The following is an 18,202-nucleotide window of genomic DNA, read 5'->3' as shown; positions in this document are numbered from 1 at the left end:
TAAATTGCCTGTAGCATGAGTCTTCAGATAATCGCTGTGTATTTCACCACAAAATCACTGTAATTAGTGTACTTTACCACAAAATTATTAGCTTACATAATGAGTGTTGTCTCTTTCTCTAGATCTCCTTCTGACTGTACTTCAGTTTATCTCACAGTTGATTTTAAGTCTCTTCTTGCTGGACTCAAGATCAGGTAGATGGTTTCACTCCCTTGGTGCAATGCCGGGAAAGCTGTCTCGTTTGAGCTGTGTATAACAGGGGTTTCGGTTCTCCTGGCATACAATCCTTTGAAGCAGCATAGCAGTCAGCATAAAGAAGAAGCACAAATAAAGGCTTTGAGCAGTATCCCACTGAATAGGAATACTGAAAGATCTCAGAGATGAATGGCAGGCAAGGAATGCATAATGCGTAGCAGAGGCGGTAACTGCTTGCTGTGGAGCATGGAGCTAATGCTACCATCAGTTTCATCCTCTGCTTGCATAGGGAAAGGAAAGCCGCAGGGACTCTTTGGGTATAGCAACACATGTACTTTTTTGGAAAGCAATGCCAATTTGAGCAGTTCCTACTTTGCTACATCCTTGTTGACTATGCTGTGAATTGAATCAGGGAACTGATCTCTTGGAAAAGTAATTTGGCAGACAGGTTTTTTTTTAACCAGGGTCAGTTACAGTTGTTCAGTGGAAGGGCTGACACATGGTGAGAGTTACTGCTGTAGGCTGCAGTGGAGCTTGGCACTGTTGTTTAAATGTGTGTGTAACTGTGCCCTTGGGCTCCACGCTTAAGTTTTATGAGACTGGATAGAAGCTGAAATACGGAAGTGGTTCTGTTTGTTAAATAATTAAAACTTGTTATGAGCAACTCAAGTGCAGATAATCTTGCTGACTAATCATTTTTTCCTTTCTGTTGAATCATTCTGTTGGCTTGGAGTGATTATGAGTGGGTTTTTTGTTTCTTGTGCGTTTTTGGTGGTGGGTTTTTTTGGAGGGAGGTGTGGATGTGTAACAACACTTTCAAAGCTGAAACTGGAAGGAATTGGTATTGCTTAATTTAATTTCTGTATGAGATTGGAAAAGTAGAGAAAGAGGGGAGAAGTGTAACCCAGTGTTGCAGCCAAATTAGAATATTCATCTTCAGTTTTGCAGTTTCTTGCATTTCTAAGAATGTGTCAAGTTCATTTGCTTAGTTCTTGTATTAAAGCATCATTTGTACTGTAATTGAACGGCATGAATAGTTTCTTTGTATTTCCTTGTGAAATTGCATCACATGGGATGAATTGTGTGTGGTTTTGCTTTTATTCTAGAATAAATGTTGATCAAAATCTGAGAAGTGTTCTCAGGGGGTCTGGTACCTGCAAATGGTTCGTTCTTACTGTTTCTCTGATAACACTTGTTCAGGAGCTTATGTGTTCCTATTATGTTGATCTAAAGCAATGAAGATAAACAACTGTGCCAGCTGATGATTTAGTAGTCCATGTAGTTTATGAAGCAGATAAATTAAAATAATCTCAGGTTTTTTTTTTTTTTTTTACTGTATTGTATTTTCTTGGGTAATGAAATTTCTGTCAGCTTGTTGCCAGTTGATACTTGCAGTTTATTGTATCACTTGTGATTGTGTATGAATTATGCAACGTATTAAAGTAGTAAATAAGAGAATTGTTTTAGACTGCCCAGTCTACACCAGCTCTTTATTTATAGTAGGTGTTTAAACATTGATAACTTTTTTTTTAAAGCTTTAAAACTGAAGTTTGTCTGGTCTGCTTAAAAAAAAAAAGTCAAGCAAAAGAGTTCTTAGTGTTTCATTTGTGATGCTTTTACAGAGTTCAATAAATATCTGTGCTGGTTTTGGCTGGGATAGAGTTAATTTTCTTCATAGTAGCTAGTATTGGGGCTATCCCTGTTGTGATTTCCCCCCCGCCCCGCCCTTTTCCACTTCCCTTCCTTACTCTTCAAATTTTCAGTTTTGTTTCTCAGTTTGTATTCGGTTACTTGACTAATTTTGAGAGCACCTTTCCATGTGTCCTGACTGAAAAATAAACAGCAAATGTGGTATGAAAGAGAGCTGGGTATAACTCTGCGAAATGTTTTGTTAACTTCAGGAACTCTGAAGTTCTAAAGAGCCTCAACTCTTCTGCCTTAATTCTCAGAAGTAAATGAAGACCATGCGGTTATTTAAGAACATAAAGAAACCTGTTAAAAATTCAGCATGGCTGTAGAAAGTAGTATTATGCACTGGTAAATGTTATGTAAAGGAATATGATTTTTAGAGACCAGAAGATATTAACAGGCTGCAACTACTTTGAAAGTCGCAGGCTGACGTGTTGCATTATCTCACATAGTGGTAGTTGTGGTTACTAAAATGTGGCTTGTTTTATAAAATATATTCAGGGCCAGCTATGTTAGGATTTCTGTTAGTTCAATTGTACAACTTTACAGTGTACATATCAACATGATATATTATAGCATAGCTTATGTGGATTATCTACACTTAATGTTAAGAACTACAGGAAACCTTTGCATAGACAGCAAGCTAATTGACATTGTTGTTAGATACTTAAAAAAATACAGTATTTGTAGCTGAAATTGAAGAGCCATATATTCAATCTGATTATGTTTTCCTATGAGCATATCATCTAGCAATTGTTGAATGATGCAGGTAACTTAAAAAGAACCCAAAAGTTCAGTGAGGGTTCATTCTCTGCATCAGTTGGCAACAAGAAGAAGAATGGTGTAAGAAAAAGCCCATAGCATCTGGTTGGCATCCATTCTCAATCATTTCTGTAACTGTCTATGGTTTAAAGGAATAGATGATAATAGTTACTGGTACCTTCCAGCATAAGAGTACCCTGACATCTTAGTTGTCCTTTTTCAGGGCTGAGTAGGGTTTTGGGAAGGTCATTAGGGCACATCTATATTGGTGTAGTTCTACAGCTTTGTCAGTATGGAGCACAGGCAGAGTGAGAAATATTTATTTTCAAAAATTAGCATTTACTTACATTCTGTATAAAAAGAAGGCACTAGCCTTAAAAGGAGTGGCTTACTTGACAGACTTCAGTAAAATTCTGTAAACTAGTTGGGAACTGTTGGGGCATTTGTATTTCTGTATGCTATATTATCTCCCTACAGAGAATAAGTAGCAAGCTATCCCTGATGAATATATTTTTCACAAGTTCTGTGATAAATAATTATTTGGCTATTTTCTGTACACCTTTATCCCTTGCTTTTTGTTTTGTGTGTGGTTTGGTGGTTTTTTTTTTTTTTTCTTGCAAAGAAACTTTTAATTCATTCTCTCTAATTTGTAAATTGCCAGCAATGAGAAACTAACAGTAGTTAGTTAATCTTGATACTACTAATTGTAGACTTATCAGGCATTTCATATGTAGGAATTTGAGAAATAAAGAAAACGTGGCAGTCCTTTCATCTCTTTCCAAATGTGGGACTGTGCTAGTTTGTTGGGCAAACTGTGTAAAGAACCTAAGGGCATGGATGTTTGAGGAGTAGCTCTAGCCTTCCATAGTAGAGAAAGGGCGCTCTCTTCTTCCAGGGAATTATTCTGGTATGTGCCATCTAGTCCAGTGGTGACCACCATTACCTTTGTTTTGACAAAGGTAATGCATAACTTGACAATTAATATGTATAATCTTAGTGATAAATGTATTAGTTGTATATTGTAGAAACTGTGCAGCAGTCTTTACGAAGGATATCGACATCTAAAGAGTAGTAACTTTTGATCAGCAGGCAAGAGAATATCTTATATTCTGCCATCTGATCTGCATCAGTCAGCCCCTTCTCTAGTTTTGCAGCTCACTTGCTCTGATTGGACTCCAGATGTGTAAGAATCTAGCTGTATGGATCAAGTTAGTAGATCAGTTTTGAACTGTAAATGCTATTGGGCATATTCTGGTGTTAAAATGCCTAAGGTACATTGTATTATGTATAATAATCATTATGAAATGGTAATATTGTAAGCAGTTCAAATACATAGACTCTGTGTGTATACCTGAAAATGGTTTTATGTTTTCCTGCAGCTAACAGAAGATGAAATTGCAACTATTCTGAAATCTACTCTTAAAGGACTTGAATACTTGCACTTTATGAGAAAAATACATAGAGATATAAAGGCTGGAAACATCCTTCTTAATACTGAGGGACATGCAAAATTAGCTGATTTTGGTGTGGCTGGCCAGTTAACAGTAAGTACCTGTGGAAAGATCATTTAAAAATGCTTTAGTCCTCCTAACCATATTCTTTTACTTTTGTCTTTTTCTTCTGCCATGAATTTTGTGTCTGAGGAGTGACCAGTGGTCCTGGTAGAGCTAACATTCTTTATCATGATGAGTATTTAATGTATTGCAAGGCTTTTTAGTTTTCAGTTGTTTATTTTTACAGTGCAGTGTGCCTGATGATCCCACTTCAAACCTTTGAGGTTTATGATCATTGTCACCTGTTTAGCCTCTGTAGGCTGATGGGCTGAATCTGTTTGGTCTTAATTGGAAGTCACTACCATTTGACCTTTGGGTGGCTAATTTAACTTTTAAATACAGAATTAATATCAAAAGTATCTGAAAATAAACATCTCTGTTTTAATTGCATAAATAATATAATTACAGGATACAATGGCAAAACGTAATACTGTTATAGGAACTCCGTTTTGGATGGCTCCTGAGGTAATACAAGAGATTGGCTATAACTGCGTGGCAGACATCTGGTCCCTTGGTATCACTTCAATAGAAATGGCTGAAGGAAAGCCTCCGTATGCTGATATTCATCCAATGAGGGTAAGTGCCTGTGGTAGTGTTTTCTTGTTTGTTGTATTAAAAAAACAAAACCAAACCCTATCCAAAAAACCCCACCCAAAACCCCTCAAAAAACGAATACTGGAATCATAAAACTGTTTATGGACAAAGATTTTAAGACTAAGGATTTTTACTTACCGTCTTGCTACCTATTTACTGCAGTTTGCCTGTGTTTTAACACATCTCTGTAAGGCTTCAGAATGCTTTTATCTCCACTTGAGAGAGAACTAAAACGGTAAGTGCTTAATTGACTGGAAGGCAACGTATAGAGCCTATTTCATACTGTACCTGCACTTGGTGAGTTCCATAACCAAGATGCCATCCTCCTTTGAAAGGGAGTTTTGAAGTAAAGATGACCTGAAGAAGGATTCAGAATTGTCCTATGTGTGCACTGCTCATGTTAGTAACCCCTGATAGTTTTTATTTATTACTGACTCTTACAGTCTGTTACTGAATTAGTTTACTTTTTGCAAAAAAATGTAAATAAATTAGTCACTTTATGAGAAGTAGCAGTTATAAAGGAGTTACTTGGAGAAGTTAATGGGGAACAGTGTTTATCTAGGAATAACTGTTGCGACTGTTAGTCATGCTTTTCTTTTTCTTTTAAATGAGCTAGAGAATAGCTACACTGATTGTACTGAGCATCAATAAATACTCTGTTCTTGCATTGTTTATATCTAAAGCCCATTTGGTATTAATAAAGCACTTTATATTGCTAAAAGCAGACTTTTCGTCTTTGATTTGCTGCAAAAATGGCATGCATACTAGATTATTCTATTCAGTTTTGCTGGTGCCTCATACATCAGGATCTTTATATAAGGAAGCCACCACTGTTGAAGGAGAAGGTACTGGTCATATATGATTGCTCTAAGGTGTCACATGATGTGAATTCAAGTGTATTTAGTGCTGTTGGTGTCTTGATTTTTTTTTTTTTTTTAATTTTTTAAAAATTATTGGTGGGGTTCTTGTTTTTTGTATATGTGCGCTTTTTGGAGCAGAGATGTTTCCTGAAGTTTTATGGCAATGTGCAGCTCGGTTAAAGCTAGTGAATGTTTTGCAATTAGAAACATTACATAACTTTGAAAGCAAAGCTTAGGAATTTTCTTTTTTTCCTCTGTGTACTTAACTATTTTAAAATTACTGTTCAAACTGAAAAAATTCAGATGAAAGCTGAGAACAAAATAAGTATCTCTGAAGCTTGTTTTTTATGGGAACTTAATTTAAGATGAAATAACTTTTAAAATATTTTGAAGAACTAGTGATTACAAATTAAATACATTTGATAATGCTGGGGTTTTCGGTTGTACTTTTAATGAAAATGAAAATGTCTTAATTACATCTGAGTTAATTTTAACATCATTATATGTAGTTGCACTAGCTGTTGAAAGGTGAGGACTACATTATCAGAGAGGATTTTTATACATGTGACAATAGCTACTTATAAATCAAAGGTCACCAAGTTTGAACGCTGGTGAATCTGTTTAATTCTTGTAATCAAATGAATGCTATCAAAGGCCAAAGTAATTTAACACAACAATTCTGGATTACATAGAACATGTGTTCTTGTTAATAAATTACGTTATGGTTTTTAAGGGCTTGTATGCAGTTAGTACTCTTTTGTATATTTGATACCTACAGTTTTTCTTAATTTTTATTAGTGAGTTTTTACAGTGGTTAACAAGAAATACACAGATTTAAGTTGCAATAGTTTTCCCAGTGTCATATGATACAGCTTCACAGGAGTTTTGGACATATGTAGATGCTTTCCTACTTTGTTGTAGTTATGACACAGAATTGATACAGGCAAGCATGAAAGCTTGGGCAAATTTTCATTGCTTTTTCTCGATGTTGCTGGAGTTCTGTGGTATTTATGTAAGGCACAATTTTGTTACTTGGGAATGCATGTTGAAATTACCATGTGCACTATTTTGCTGTAGGCTGGTTGGCACTGCCACAAAGGTAATGCACTGCCAGTAGGCCATTTCCTTGTCTACTGCATTTACAGCTTAATAGAAATATTACATGACTTCTTTAAACAAGTGTTTTGGCAGAGAGGAAATAGCAGATTCCATGAAAACAAGCATAGCTTCCTCTGCTTAACCACACTCTAGCTACTCCAAAGGATTGTACTAGTTTCTGCTGGGAAAGAATGAGAAGTGGGGGGGTGCAAAATGAAATTTCATGTGGGGGGAAAAAACAGCAGGTTTTTTTCTGTTGAAGTAATCCTGTTTTGGTATATTTGACTGCGTAAGCGTCATCAATGCTATTTCACTTGTTCCTGCTGCAAATCTGAGTTCAACAGAACCTGCAGTTGTCATACTTGGTTTGACGCTCAAAGGTCAAGGCCGTTTGCCAGCCCAGTAAGTCCTAATGCTTTATTCACGTAATAATTAGGGAATGCCTCACATATTCAGTGCCAGAGTCCTTTTGCTTATAATGAAAACTGAAACTTCCGTATTTTCTCTTGAGTCTTCATCAAAGAAGGAGTGTTTTCAAGTAGTTTTAAAGGAGGAAAAAATACAGATGTCCTCAAGGTTGCCCTAAAATGTGGTGATACAGCCACTAGAGATAGCAAGGAATTTGCTGATAAATGAAAAAATCACTCAAACATAAATAATCTAACCCATCCAGCAGGACTAAAAGCATGTTGATGGCAGCAGTCAGTGCCGCAGCCAGGGTTGACGTGGCTAACAGCGTTGGCATCTACCTTTGATTGCTCTGCTGGGATGAGCACTTATGAATTTATAGTGGAGCTAATTAAAGGGTGCTTCCGTGTGGTTCTAAAGCAAGACTCAATCCCCTACTCTGAAGCTGCAGTGATATGTTTTAACAGCTGCACTCCCGTGTCCCCTATTGACTGCAGCATGTATGCTGTCCTGTTCTGATAAAGTATTTATGTCCTACCACTGTGTGAATTTAGTTCAAACCATTAACTGCTTTGTTCAGTCTCGCCTCTTCATGCAATATCTGTCTTTATTATTTCTGTTTGTTTCTAAATTTTTTTTTTTTTAAATCTATAATGGAAGCATAAAGTTTGGCACTGTTTTGCTAGAGTAGTTATGATTTTGCTTTTTGGTAAAAATTGGTAACATGCTTTTGAAATATCTTCTGTGTTTGCTAATCAAGCCATAATCTCAAATTTGTCATGTAAAAGAGTTGTTTCTGGTGGAAGATCTTTTAAGCTGCAAAGTTGGTTTGGTTTTTTTTTTTGTGTGTTTTTTTTTTTTTTTTTTTTTTTACTTGATCGTAATCCACCTAGTGCTGATATTTGGTTTCATTAACAAGAAGATTAACAACACTTTGCCATAAAGCTCATCTTAAACTTTTAAGAACGGCTGCTTTTTGAGGTCCTTTACTCTAGGACCACCCTTACCACAAATTTTCCTTATATTCACACAATGACCTGAGCACTTATTGCTGCAAGGCTGTGATTTCCATGATCAGTTTAAGCTAATTTAAGAGTGGGCTGCTGATTAGAGAGATGGCCTATCCCTAGCTAGGAGTTCCTGACCTTTCTGTTAAGCAAACACTAGTGTTTTTGTGGCCTCACAAGGAGTTGGATAAAGGAACTGATGTTCTGAAAAGTTAACCTGACAGAAACCTGCTAGAACTGAGCCAGAGAAATTGTAGGAGCATGTAGATGGACAGAGAAAGTGGGTTGAGTGGAGCTACCGCCTTTGGCCACAGCTATGCAGTGAGCCTTGTAGACCAATGGTAAAACGGCAACCTGCGTTTTATAAAAATTGCTCTTCTCTGCAAGGTCGACACTTACTGACAGGATGGTGTGCTTCAGGTAAATGCTGGTAGCTCTCTTCCAAAAAAACAAACCAAAACAAAAGTGCCAAAAAACCCCCAAACTCTTTTCTTGCATGCTTCCCAGGCAGCTGTAATAATTCATGTTGCTGTGGTATGGAAGAAGCCGGTGGTAGATACATTTTTCAACACTTCACAGTATTGGCCTTTGTCTCTTTATGGTGAGGTTTGTTGGAAATGGACATGTGGGCATCACATGTTCTGCAGTGAATTAGAGGAAGCTAATTTGAACTGCTTCCATTTGCATTAAGTCCAATCATGATATTTATTTTTCCATGGCACTTACCCAGATTATCCATGCCTCCTGCTTAGCCTGTGTCATTTCCACCGTGGGCTAATCTGTTTGTAATAACCTTTTATTCCTGATGTATCTTACAACAATCTACCATTTCCCAGTTTTTTTTTATTCTCAGCATATTGCATTAAAACTGGAGATTGAAGTGAGAATTATTGCTGTTTAAAGCTGCAAGAACCAAGGAAGGTGTCATGTTGAGCATTGCTGTCTGATTGAGACCAGTTTTTCAGTCATTGAGAAAATGTTTAATCTATGCCTTTTGTGCCAGAAGTTGAGGAGACAGAAAAAGAAAAAGCACTTCTGGCGATGTCAGATGCCTTTCTGTATAGTCACTCTTACGTTTCTTCTTTCCAGCAAACGGAATTGCCTTATCAGTTTCTACTATTTTCTTTGAGAGTTCGCCTATCTTATCTCAGCTACTGCTTTTAATTTGGAGTAGGTTTGTAAAAGTATATTATATGGCTTTCTTATTTTAGTGCTTTTGCTTATCTTTAGAAAAGAGTTTGAGTTTACTTCTAAAAGTCCTTTTCCTTTTAAGAACTTTCTATGAGACACTTTTTGTTAACTTGTAACTTGAGATCTTGCCTGCTGTTTCTAGGTAGTGAGTTAATATTGAAAGAGATTTAAAATACGGATTTTTGATTGTACATTACTGTTTATTTTACTATCTCTTCAAAATCTTGTGGAAGAATGACAGTGAGCTGTGGTAGGACTTATTGAGTGTGATTCCTCAGGGAGGTCATAATTCGTAAATTTCTGTTGTGCATTCTATGTTGTGATAGTTTCCTTACAATTAAATATCCTATGTGCTTTTAAGCAACTTAAAGTATTAAAACTATTTTAAAATAGTTAAGTCTTGAAAAAAGCATGTGAGACCCTAACACATCCAGTTCTTTGAATGGTAGGAATGCATATTGTTAAAAGAACAAAAAACCCCTGACTTCCCCTTCTTCTGGATCTTCCATTGTGTCTTATCTTTCTTCAAATAATCTGATTTCTCAAAACAGGGTTTTAGTGTGTGTTGTCTCACATAATGCCATATTCATTCTAAATTCTTAAATAATAAATGATGATATACTGTATAATGTATGTTTACAGTGGGTATCTAAGACATATGGTGTTGTTGAGGCAGTAGACTGGAATTGGAGAAGCATGGGTCTTGCTGCAGGCTTCCCAAAGAGCTGTTGGGAGACCTTTGGACCTTCTTAGGCTTTAAATGAAGTTTTTGCATTTGCTTTAAACTTGCCTAAATGTAGGTGATGGCTGCAAAGGGGTGGTATTCCTACCTGTTTGCGTTTTCATCACCCGTTTCTGTTGGAATGAGTGTTTCGGTGGCCACATGATGAGCTGGATCAGAAAATTGATCCAGCTGAAAGCTAATCAAGTACAAGAAGTAGCTTTCACTGATACTGTTAACATGGTGCTTGGACTAGGTAGGGACAAAAATGTGTGGCTGGAACCGGTAGGAGAATTGGATCATCCCTTTTTGTGGATCAGCTGAGGTTGACTTAAAGTAATTGCAAAACTAGAGTCTCATCTGCCTGTTTGTAAATTTATTATCATTAAAACTTAATAATTATTTAAGGAAACTCGTGTATGCTTAAATACATCAAAGGTCATAATGTATCCAGATACTGTCATGCTTGGGAGCTATAATTTTAGGTGCAGTACTGCCATGCTGTGATATTTTACTTATTTTCTTAAATTGCAATCGATAATTCATTGCTTGACTTTACCGGATTCAGTTACATGTATCAAGCCTTCTAGAGAGCGATGTGCTAGCATGGCAGCATCCAGTTTCCAAGACTTGACAGACTGCTGTGCAAAGGGATAGTATGCTTAACGCCAGCCCATTTCATGTTCAAAGGAGAGTTTTTCTAATACTGTTGTAAAAGCAAGATAGGAAAAATATTATTTGTCGTCTTACAGATGAGAAACATTTTCTCCCTAATACTCCAAGGAACTTTTTGAAGACATTTTGCCGCATTGCTTTGTGAAAAGCCTGTACTCCCTTCTTCCCACAGAAAAGATTGACAGATCTCTCTGGTTTATGGGACTCATGAGAGTACAAACCACATAAGACCGGATACGTACAGTAGTTCAGTTCTCTCTCCATAGACATTCACAAAGGAGTGCAGAACTGGCCTGATAATCTAGTTTCTTTTAATCAAGGCACTACCTTGTCAGTATCTGGCCCTTCATAGAGGGAAAAATGATGTAAAGCAGCATGTAAAGAGCAGAAGAAAGTAAAAGGTGGGCATAACAGCAAACAGGGTTGGGATGAGTTCAGCTTTAGAAATCCAGAAGATGCTACTGAGGTAGGACAGCAGAAGCTATGTGAAGTCTGGAAGAGTTCACTAATGAGAGGAAATCAACGCTTTATAAAGGTTCACATTAATTCATATTTATTTGTCTAATCAGCCCAGAATGATATGACGTTAGCATTGATACACATACTATGAAAACATTGGATTACTTGAGGTGTGTACGGCGATTGAATTGGAGGATGACAAGGCCCTATTCCCGTCCACATTAAAGCTTTTGAAAAGTCTACAATACGATGTATGTAATTGTTGTCTTCCTGTAGGTATTGCTTCTCTTGATCTATTCTTCTTTTTTCTTGCATCTCTCTAACTTGGGTTTTTTCCTTCATTGAAGAGATGGTTTGACAGTTCATGTAGTAAAACTGTTGCAATATAAAGAAAGTGCAGTTAAAAGTACTTGTGGTTATAGAATCTAGCATAAATGTTTCACTGTGGTTTGGAGAATGCATCTTCACTCCTTCATATCACAAGAATTTTTTTGGGTGGAAAAAATATGTTTATTACTGTTAAAAGTATAGAATCTTTAAATTTTTTAATGATATCAGGTTTGTTGGTTGCATATGTGTGCAAAAAGGAAATGTTAATCTGTCATGTGTAATAAAGTAGCAGAAGCGGAGTATATTTGAAATTTGGACTAGAGCTGGAGTTTAATTTGAATTAAATGGAAAACATTTATTTCATGCTTCTAAATGAGGATTTAATTAAAATTAAATTAGTTCATCTTTTTAGACTTGCCCCTGAATAGGAAATTTGAAACATACTTCAGTTGATGGTTGGTTTTCTCTGACTTTGATTAATCACTTTCAAAGTAAGCGGAGGATCAGTACAGTAATTTCGTAATTACACACAAGTGAGTTAACTTGAAACTTTAACTAAAATAACTGTAAAGGAAGTTTGATGTTGGTTAGTTTCATGTAATGCTGTGTACCTTTTGTGTAAGATTCAGATTCTTAGAAGTGCTAATCTGAAAAAAGGACCAGACCAAGATACTACCCATTTATTTGCAAGATACTTTAATAGGGAAATGTTTGACCTGGGAGTATTATTTTTCAAAGACGTTGGAACAGTAAATAGAGGCTGAATGAAGCCATGAAATTGATGGAAGGATTCTTGATGACTTGAGTGCACACTGAGTCAAGTCCTACATCTGTAAGCATTGTTAAAGATTATTTGATAGAACTGTTAATGTGGGTAAAGCCAGGAATGTATTTGATAAACCTAGCGCAGCATAGGTTAACATTATCCTCTGCTGTTGAGCTGGCTGCTTTCTCCCTGAACAAATGTTAAAAACAAACAGGCAAAGAAACCCCCACCAAAAAGCTCATTCGTAAGTTTTAAATCACTATAGATCTGCTCATTTGTGATGTTAGTAAAACTGTAAACATAGATCAAAGTGCAAAGCAAAACTATTTTGCTACTTGAAGATTTCAAGAAAATTTTATTTGAAATAGGCAATCAGTAGTAAATCATCAAGATGCATTAAAACTAGAGTCACAGTTTTAATGTTACCAGACTTTTTTATTAATTAACTTTATAGGCACTCTTATTTGAAAAAGTCTTTCCGTCATTTTTACACATCATTGTGTGTGGAATTTATTCAATTTCTTTTTAACTGGCACTATGGACTTGGAAAATTATTCAGCAAGGTGTTTATGCACAGACTTACAAGAACTGCCTTTACTAAAAAATTCTACAGTATCCTGCAGGATATCGTAAAATACACCACAGATATCAAAACTTCTAAGTGAAGAGCTATGTATATTTACTACAGATGCTTCTATTACTTTTTATTTCTATCATCTTTCAAGTTTCAGGGTTAACACAAAATATACAAGGTTAATTTTTATTCAGAGGTCTGGCAGCTAGCTTTATTGAAGAGGAGGGAATTTGTGTATTGCTTTTTATTGAGGTAGGTCTATTTGGATTTTTGTGTGCGACTAGTGTCTTGTTAAGCCAAAAAAGAACTCAGTAAATAATTTTAAGAGTTTCTTGGAAGCTTGAATCTACACTTCTTTATGGAAGTGAATTATATGTTCATTTTTTCTCAAACTTTGACGTGTTTTCTGTCAGTATAGCTAGTTGACTTGGAGGAGGTGCTTTACAGAGACTTGACTACTATGTCACCAAATTCTTAACACGTTATTACACTTTTTAAAAGTAAAAGTGTGTATTTACTCGGGTTTTAGTTAGAGGGATACTTATTTGATTTTTAATCATGTGGGAGAAAACTGCAATCAGATTAGGAGGAAAATATTAAGCTTCTATTGCTCCTCACTGTAAGATTTTTAAATGGCCTAAGTCTATACCGGTTGTTTACTTTGTAAAAAATCTAAAAAATTGCTTAGATTGAAAGGAAGGTAAAATTTGGAATGGAGAAAACTTATTAAGACTGTATCTACCCTGTTGCTGTCTTGGTATTATATTGCCTTAAAATGTACACTAGGTAATTTTTAAAGAGGATGATGCATATTTAATGGAAGAAATTTATTTAAAAGGAAGGGTCGCCAATCAGTCTAAATTTGTTTCAGTTAAAACTTGATGGTCTAAAGACAACTTATAATCCTTTTCTTGTTGTAAAGTATTGTCAAATTCGTAGTAGTATCAGTTAAAAAGTTTATGGAAACTTTGTTTTAAGGTGGTTTAAAATAGAACTAAATCTTTAATTTGTATTTGATGGCACCTGTTTTCATTTTGTTTCCCTGGCAACACCAGGGGTATCAAAAATTGCCCGTAGACCACCCTGGTTTTAGAGAAGAATGAAACCAGCCTGGCTTTTTCATTACAGCCTTTTATTTTACTGACTAAATACTTAAACAAAGCTCTAACACATAGTAGTTTGTGAACTAATTTGAATGATTTGGGTATGAAATCTTTGATTTCTGTATTAGAATTTTCTGTATTAATGCCAGTGTGTGTTATGTTATTTTAAAAATGCATTGAGAGAATATATAGGAAGTACTTTAAATATCCTATGGCAGAAAAAGCTGTGGTTGGAAGCTCTGTTGTCTACCTGCAGAAAAGTGGAGTAAAAGTTCATAGTTTTTTAGATAGCATGGTCTGTTTTTAAAGCTGTATGGATCTGAATTTTTATTCCAGATATAAGTTCTCCTTATTGGCATTCCCATGGGAAAGGAATAAAGCGAACACAAGTGTTACCTCCAGATTTCTTTCTTCTGTGCCTTTTTACCATGTTTGAGAATTCACATTGATTTTATACATATGGTGTTCCGAACACCTCAAATCTTAATGCATTATCAGTTTCTAGTTTATGTTTCAGAAAAGCCAATGGACATAATTTTTGGAAATGTTCCTTATCATTACCTGCCTACCTGAAAAACTGCTTTACCAACAAAAGACTCTTCTGCAAAGTTTATTCCTGAACTCTGTGCTATATTGTTGATAATTAAAAAAAAAAAAAAAAAAAAAGTTGGTGTTCTGGTGGAGCAAATAAGAACTAACAGAGAACTACTGATTTACAGTGAGAATGACAGAAACACTGGAGAGTCTGAGAAGTTTCAGGTGTGTTATGTTTTCCATTCTCCCCCAGAAATTTAGAATAGTTTTGGAAGATGAAGTAGTGGTCTGTTCTCAGAAAAAACTATTTTAGTGGGGAGGACCTCTCATGGAATTTAAGGGAACCTGTGATGGCCCCTGCAGTACTTCCCAGTGTCCTGGTGCTGTGACTGTAGGCTTGGCGATAGAGATGGCAGCCCAGTGTTCTCTCTGCTGCTGCTCCTTTTTTCATGCTATGAGTGTTCACAGGTAAGTGTAGCAACGTAGCATTAGCTACCTGTCACAGGCAGCATTAACAAGCACAAGATTTATGGGCAAACTGACAGGCATATGTTGAAATAGTCATCTGTTTCAAATAGGGTGTTCCTTAAGAAATGTAATAATCATGAACTCTGACCTTGGGACAGAGGGCATGTCTACATTGCGCAGGTACATACAGACGCAAGTGAGCTTTGCCCATACTGTCCTTCCTTTTACTTTTCTCCAGGAGTTTCTCCAGAGCAACTCTGTGTGCACTTTAAATACTTTAATTTTTTTGTCAGATGAGGGAGGAATGTTACTCCATCTTGCTTTTTGTTTGTTTCTCTGAATAATACAACTAATTTGTGCAAACTGTATTTTTTGATATTCAGAAGCAGTAAGCATTTGATTTTTGGGGGTGAAAATGAGTACGTTCCTAACTTTAAAACAAACTATAAGAGGAGCTTTAATGAATGCAATGTTGTTAAACGGTCAGGTTAATTGAATTGTGTAGAGAAATCAGTACAAAGTTTCTTAAAAGTTGATCCTCCTTGCATTTCATGTGAATTGTCATATGTAAATGGTGACTCTGGAGCAACTGCATGCCATGCTGCTTTCTTGGTGTGAAAATATGTGGAGTATGAAGGAGCTAGAAGGTTCTTGCTAGACTGGAAATAACTACAGTAAGCTGACAGTGCTAGAGAAAGGTCTTACTGCTGTAGCCCTGGGTGAACAGTAGGACAGGCTAAAAGCCAAAGGGCATGTCTGCCTGGATGAGTGTTGAAAAGTTGATGGGTGCTCAGATAGCAGTGCTCTCGGAGGGCAGTGCGTGGCTTGGCTCCAGCTCAGAAGCGTGCGCTGCGCTGATGTGTGTCCGTATCCAAAGTAACACACCTGGCCTCTGAGCTCGTTTACATGTTTACCTCTCTCTGTGTAAAAAAAATACCTGCTGTTTCAGGCTGTAGTTCATAACCATTAATACTGGATTCATTCATAGTGCTGGGGCTGAGTGTGGGCGCAGAACTGCATTTCTCTAAGTGGCTAAAGCATACGCTGCAGTATTTCTGCTGCTGGCTTGTTGACTTTGTGAGAGTTGAGGGTAGATTAAGATTTGGTTCAGCATAAAGTTAGCTGATACAAAGTTTAACCTATTAAATTTCTTTTTTTAATTAACTTATTGGAGGAGAGAGTGTATTCTGTTGCAGTGTTTCTGATCTGGCATTACATTTCCTAAAGCTGCTTTAGTGCTGTCTGAAAGGAGCTTCGATAAAAATCAACTGGCTTAACGTGCCCATAATATGGCTACACAGCACAAGCCTGACTAATACTGACAAACACGTCTGTACTAGACGTGTTTTATCTAGCATGTGTCTCAATAGCAATGATTATGTGGTGGAACAGCAGTATGGGACAACTGGCCAATGGTCCTGGACAACCTTACTCAATGAACACGGAAGATTGATATTGCCATGTCTTGACTCCATCCATTCTAGCTGTACCAGAATGGCGCAGTCACACCCTCAATTGCAACCTTTGTCATCCAGGGTTCTTCTGAAAACTTTCACAAAATGGCTGTAACTTAAGACAAAAATTCTCAGAGCTTGAACTGTATAAAGAGAAATATAAAATACTTCCTAAAGTTAAAAAAAAAAAAAAGTTTCAGAAAAATCATTGAGAAAATAATGACAAATTTTAAACACCTTTGCTACTCTTTTCTCCCAACTTAAAAGTGTAAAACTTAATCAACTCGGCTTGCTGCCGTGGAAGTGAACGCCCCTAAGGCGTGCCGGGATTTTTACATCTAGTATTTTTATGATCTCTCATGCTTGTCTTACCTGACAAACTTGTCTGGTATTGTCACTGAGCTGATCCAAATTTCTGATTTGATAGAAAGCACCCCCCACCACCACCACCTTGAAATGGGGGTAATTTTCTACCAAAATAATGAGTTCAGTTTGTGTAACACTGTCAGAGAAGCATTGGAGGTGTTGGAAGCATGTGATGGGAAGAGTAATCTCCCTTTTCTGTGGTAAGAAGCTGTTACATCAGCATAATTCTATCACATCAGCTGTGCTGACACAGCTGGTTTTTGAACAGCACTGTAAATTGTTTCTTTGATGTGGTATTGGTTGGGGGGGGGGGAAACAACTTTATGGAGGAAGAAATTTACCTCAGTATATATGAACATAAAGGTCTGCAGATGGAGGATTTGTTGAGAAACTTCTCCCAGGAAGCCAGCCTTGTCTTTCTGTCCGTCTTGAAATGTTTTAGAGGTACAGATTATTATTTTTAAAGATTCCCAGAGATACCAAATGACCCTATATATTGAGTGGGTTTTTTATGTACCTGAGCTCTCAGTAGTACTGACTTCCAAACAAATGGAAAAATTATGTTTGTATTTACAGTATTCAAAGAGTTGGGTAGAAAAGCCTAAAAACTTTTGGAAGAAGTACTCTGATTTCCCTTTCGAGATGCATCAACAATTTTGATTGAAAGCCTCTGGTGTTCCTTGCCCCATCAAAGAAACTAGGAGGAGATTAAGTACATTCTTGTAGTCTAAGTTTAATCCCACCCTTTATTTCTGAATCATGCAGAACATTTAAATTACTTAATAACACATTTTGCACTGTTCACAAAAGCTGTTCTCATTAGACCTTCTTTTGCATGTTTGCTCGTAGACATTGATTTATGCAAGAGGGGGTCAAAGCAGGCTGTTGCCCTTTCATGTTAGATTTGTTGTATATTTTGTATGTGTGTTCTTCTTAAAGCATCCCCTTCATATCAAAACTGTATCTGTTTCGGATTCACCTGCCTCTTGAAAGTGTTTTGTTGGTAGATTAAGTGATCCCTGTGATTTATTAATTTTTACATCTGTGGTTGACAAATGATTTAAAGAAGACTGTTTGACCTGTATTTAGGCATGCTTTACTTTCAGCAAATAGTATCATACAAATCGACTTCCATGTATTTGAAAAAAAGGAAACCAGTATTTGGTGCCCTTGAGGGTTATTAACACTAACATTAGGTTAAGTAGAGATATGCAGGAAAGAAGCCTTTAATGGAAACATTCTCCCCCTTCATTTTTGTTTCCTGTTCTTTATCACCTCTTCCTTTGTAAATATTTTACCATAACTGCAGAGCAAGGGTAAAATTATGTTTCTGAATAATAGTGTTTGAACTATGGTCTTAACTCCAGCTTTAAAAAAAAAAAAAAAAAATTAAAA

The 18,202-nt window shown here is 36.4% G+C and overlaps 1 protein-coding gene across 3 annotated transcripts in view; it reads left to right on the top strand.

The window, feature by feature from the left end:
* The window catches only part of STK3 (serine/threonine kinase 3), a 141,102-nt gene that overhangs the window by 27,632 nt on the left and 95,268 nt on the right, over positions 1–18,202 (top strand). For 2 of the 3 annotated variants that reach the window (XM_075728222.1, XM_075728223.1), the window contains exons 5-6: positions 4,026–4,190; positions 4,608–4,775. The exons of the other annotated variant lie outside the window; for it this stretch is intronic. In XM_075728222.1, the coding sequence (XP_075584337.1) occupies positions 4,026–4,190; positions 4,608–4,775 (333 nt within the window). The remainder of the gene's footprint in view (positions 1–4,025; positions 4,191–4,607; positions 4,776–18,202) is intronic. 3 annotated transcript variants of the gene reach the window in all.

The sequence above is a fragment of the Pelecanus crispus genome, chromosome 2, assembly GCF_030463565.1.
Source record: "Pelecanus crispus isolate bPelCri1 chromosome 2, bPelCri1.pri, whole genome shotgun sequence".
Taxonomy (NCBI): domain Eukaryota; kingdom Metazoa; phylum Chordata; class Aves; order Pelecaniformes; family Pelecanidae; genus Pelecanus; species Pelecanus crispus.
Note: the sequence above shows the minus strand (reverse complement) of the source record. Positions and strands in the feature narration are given on the sequence as shown.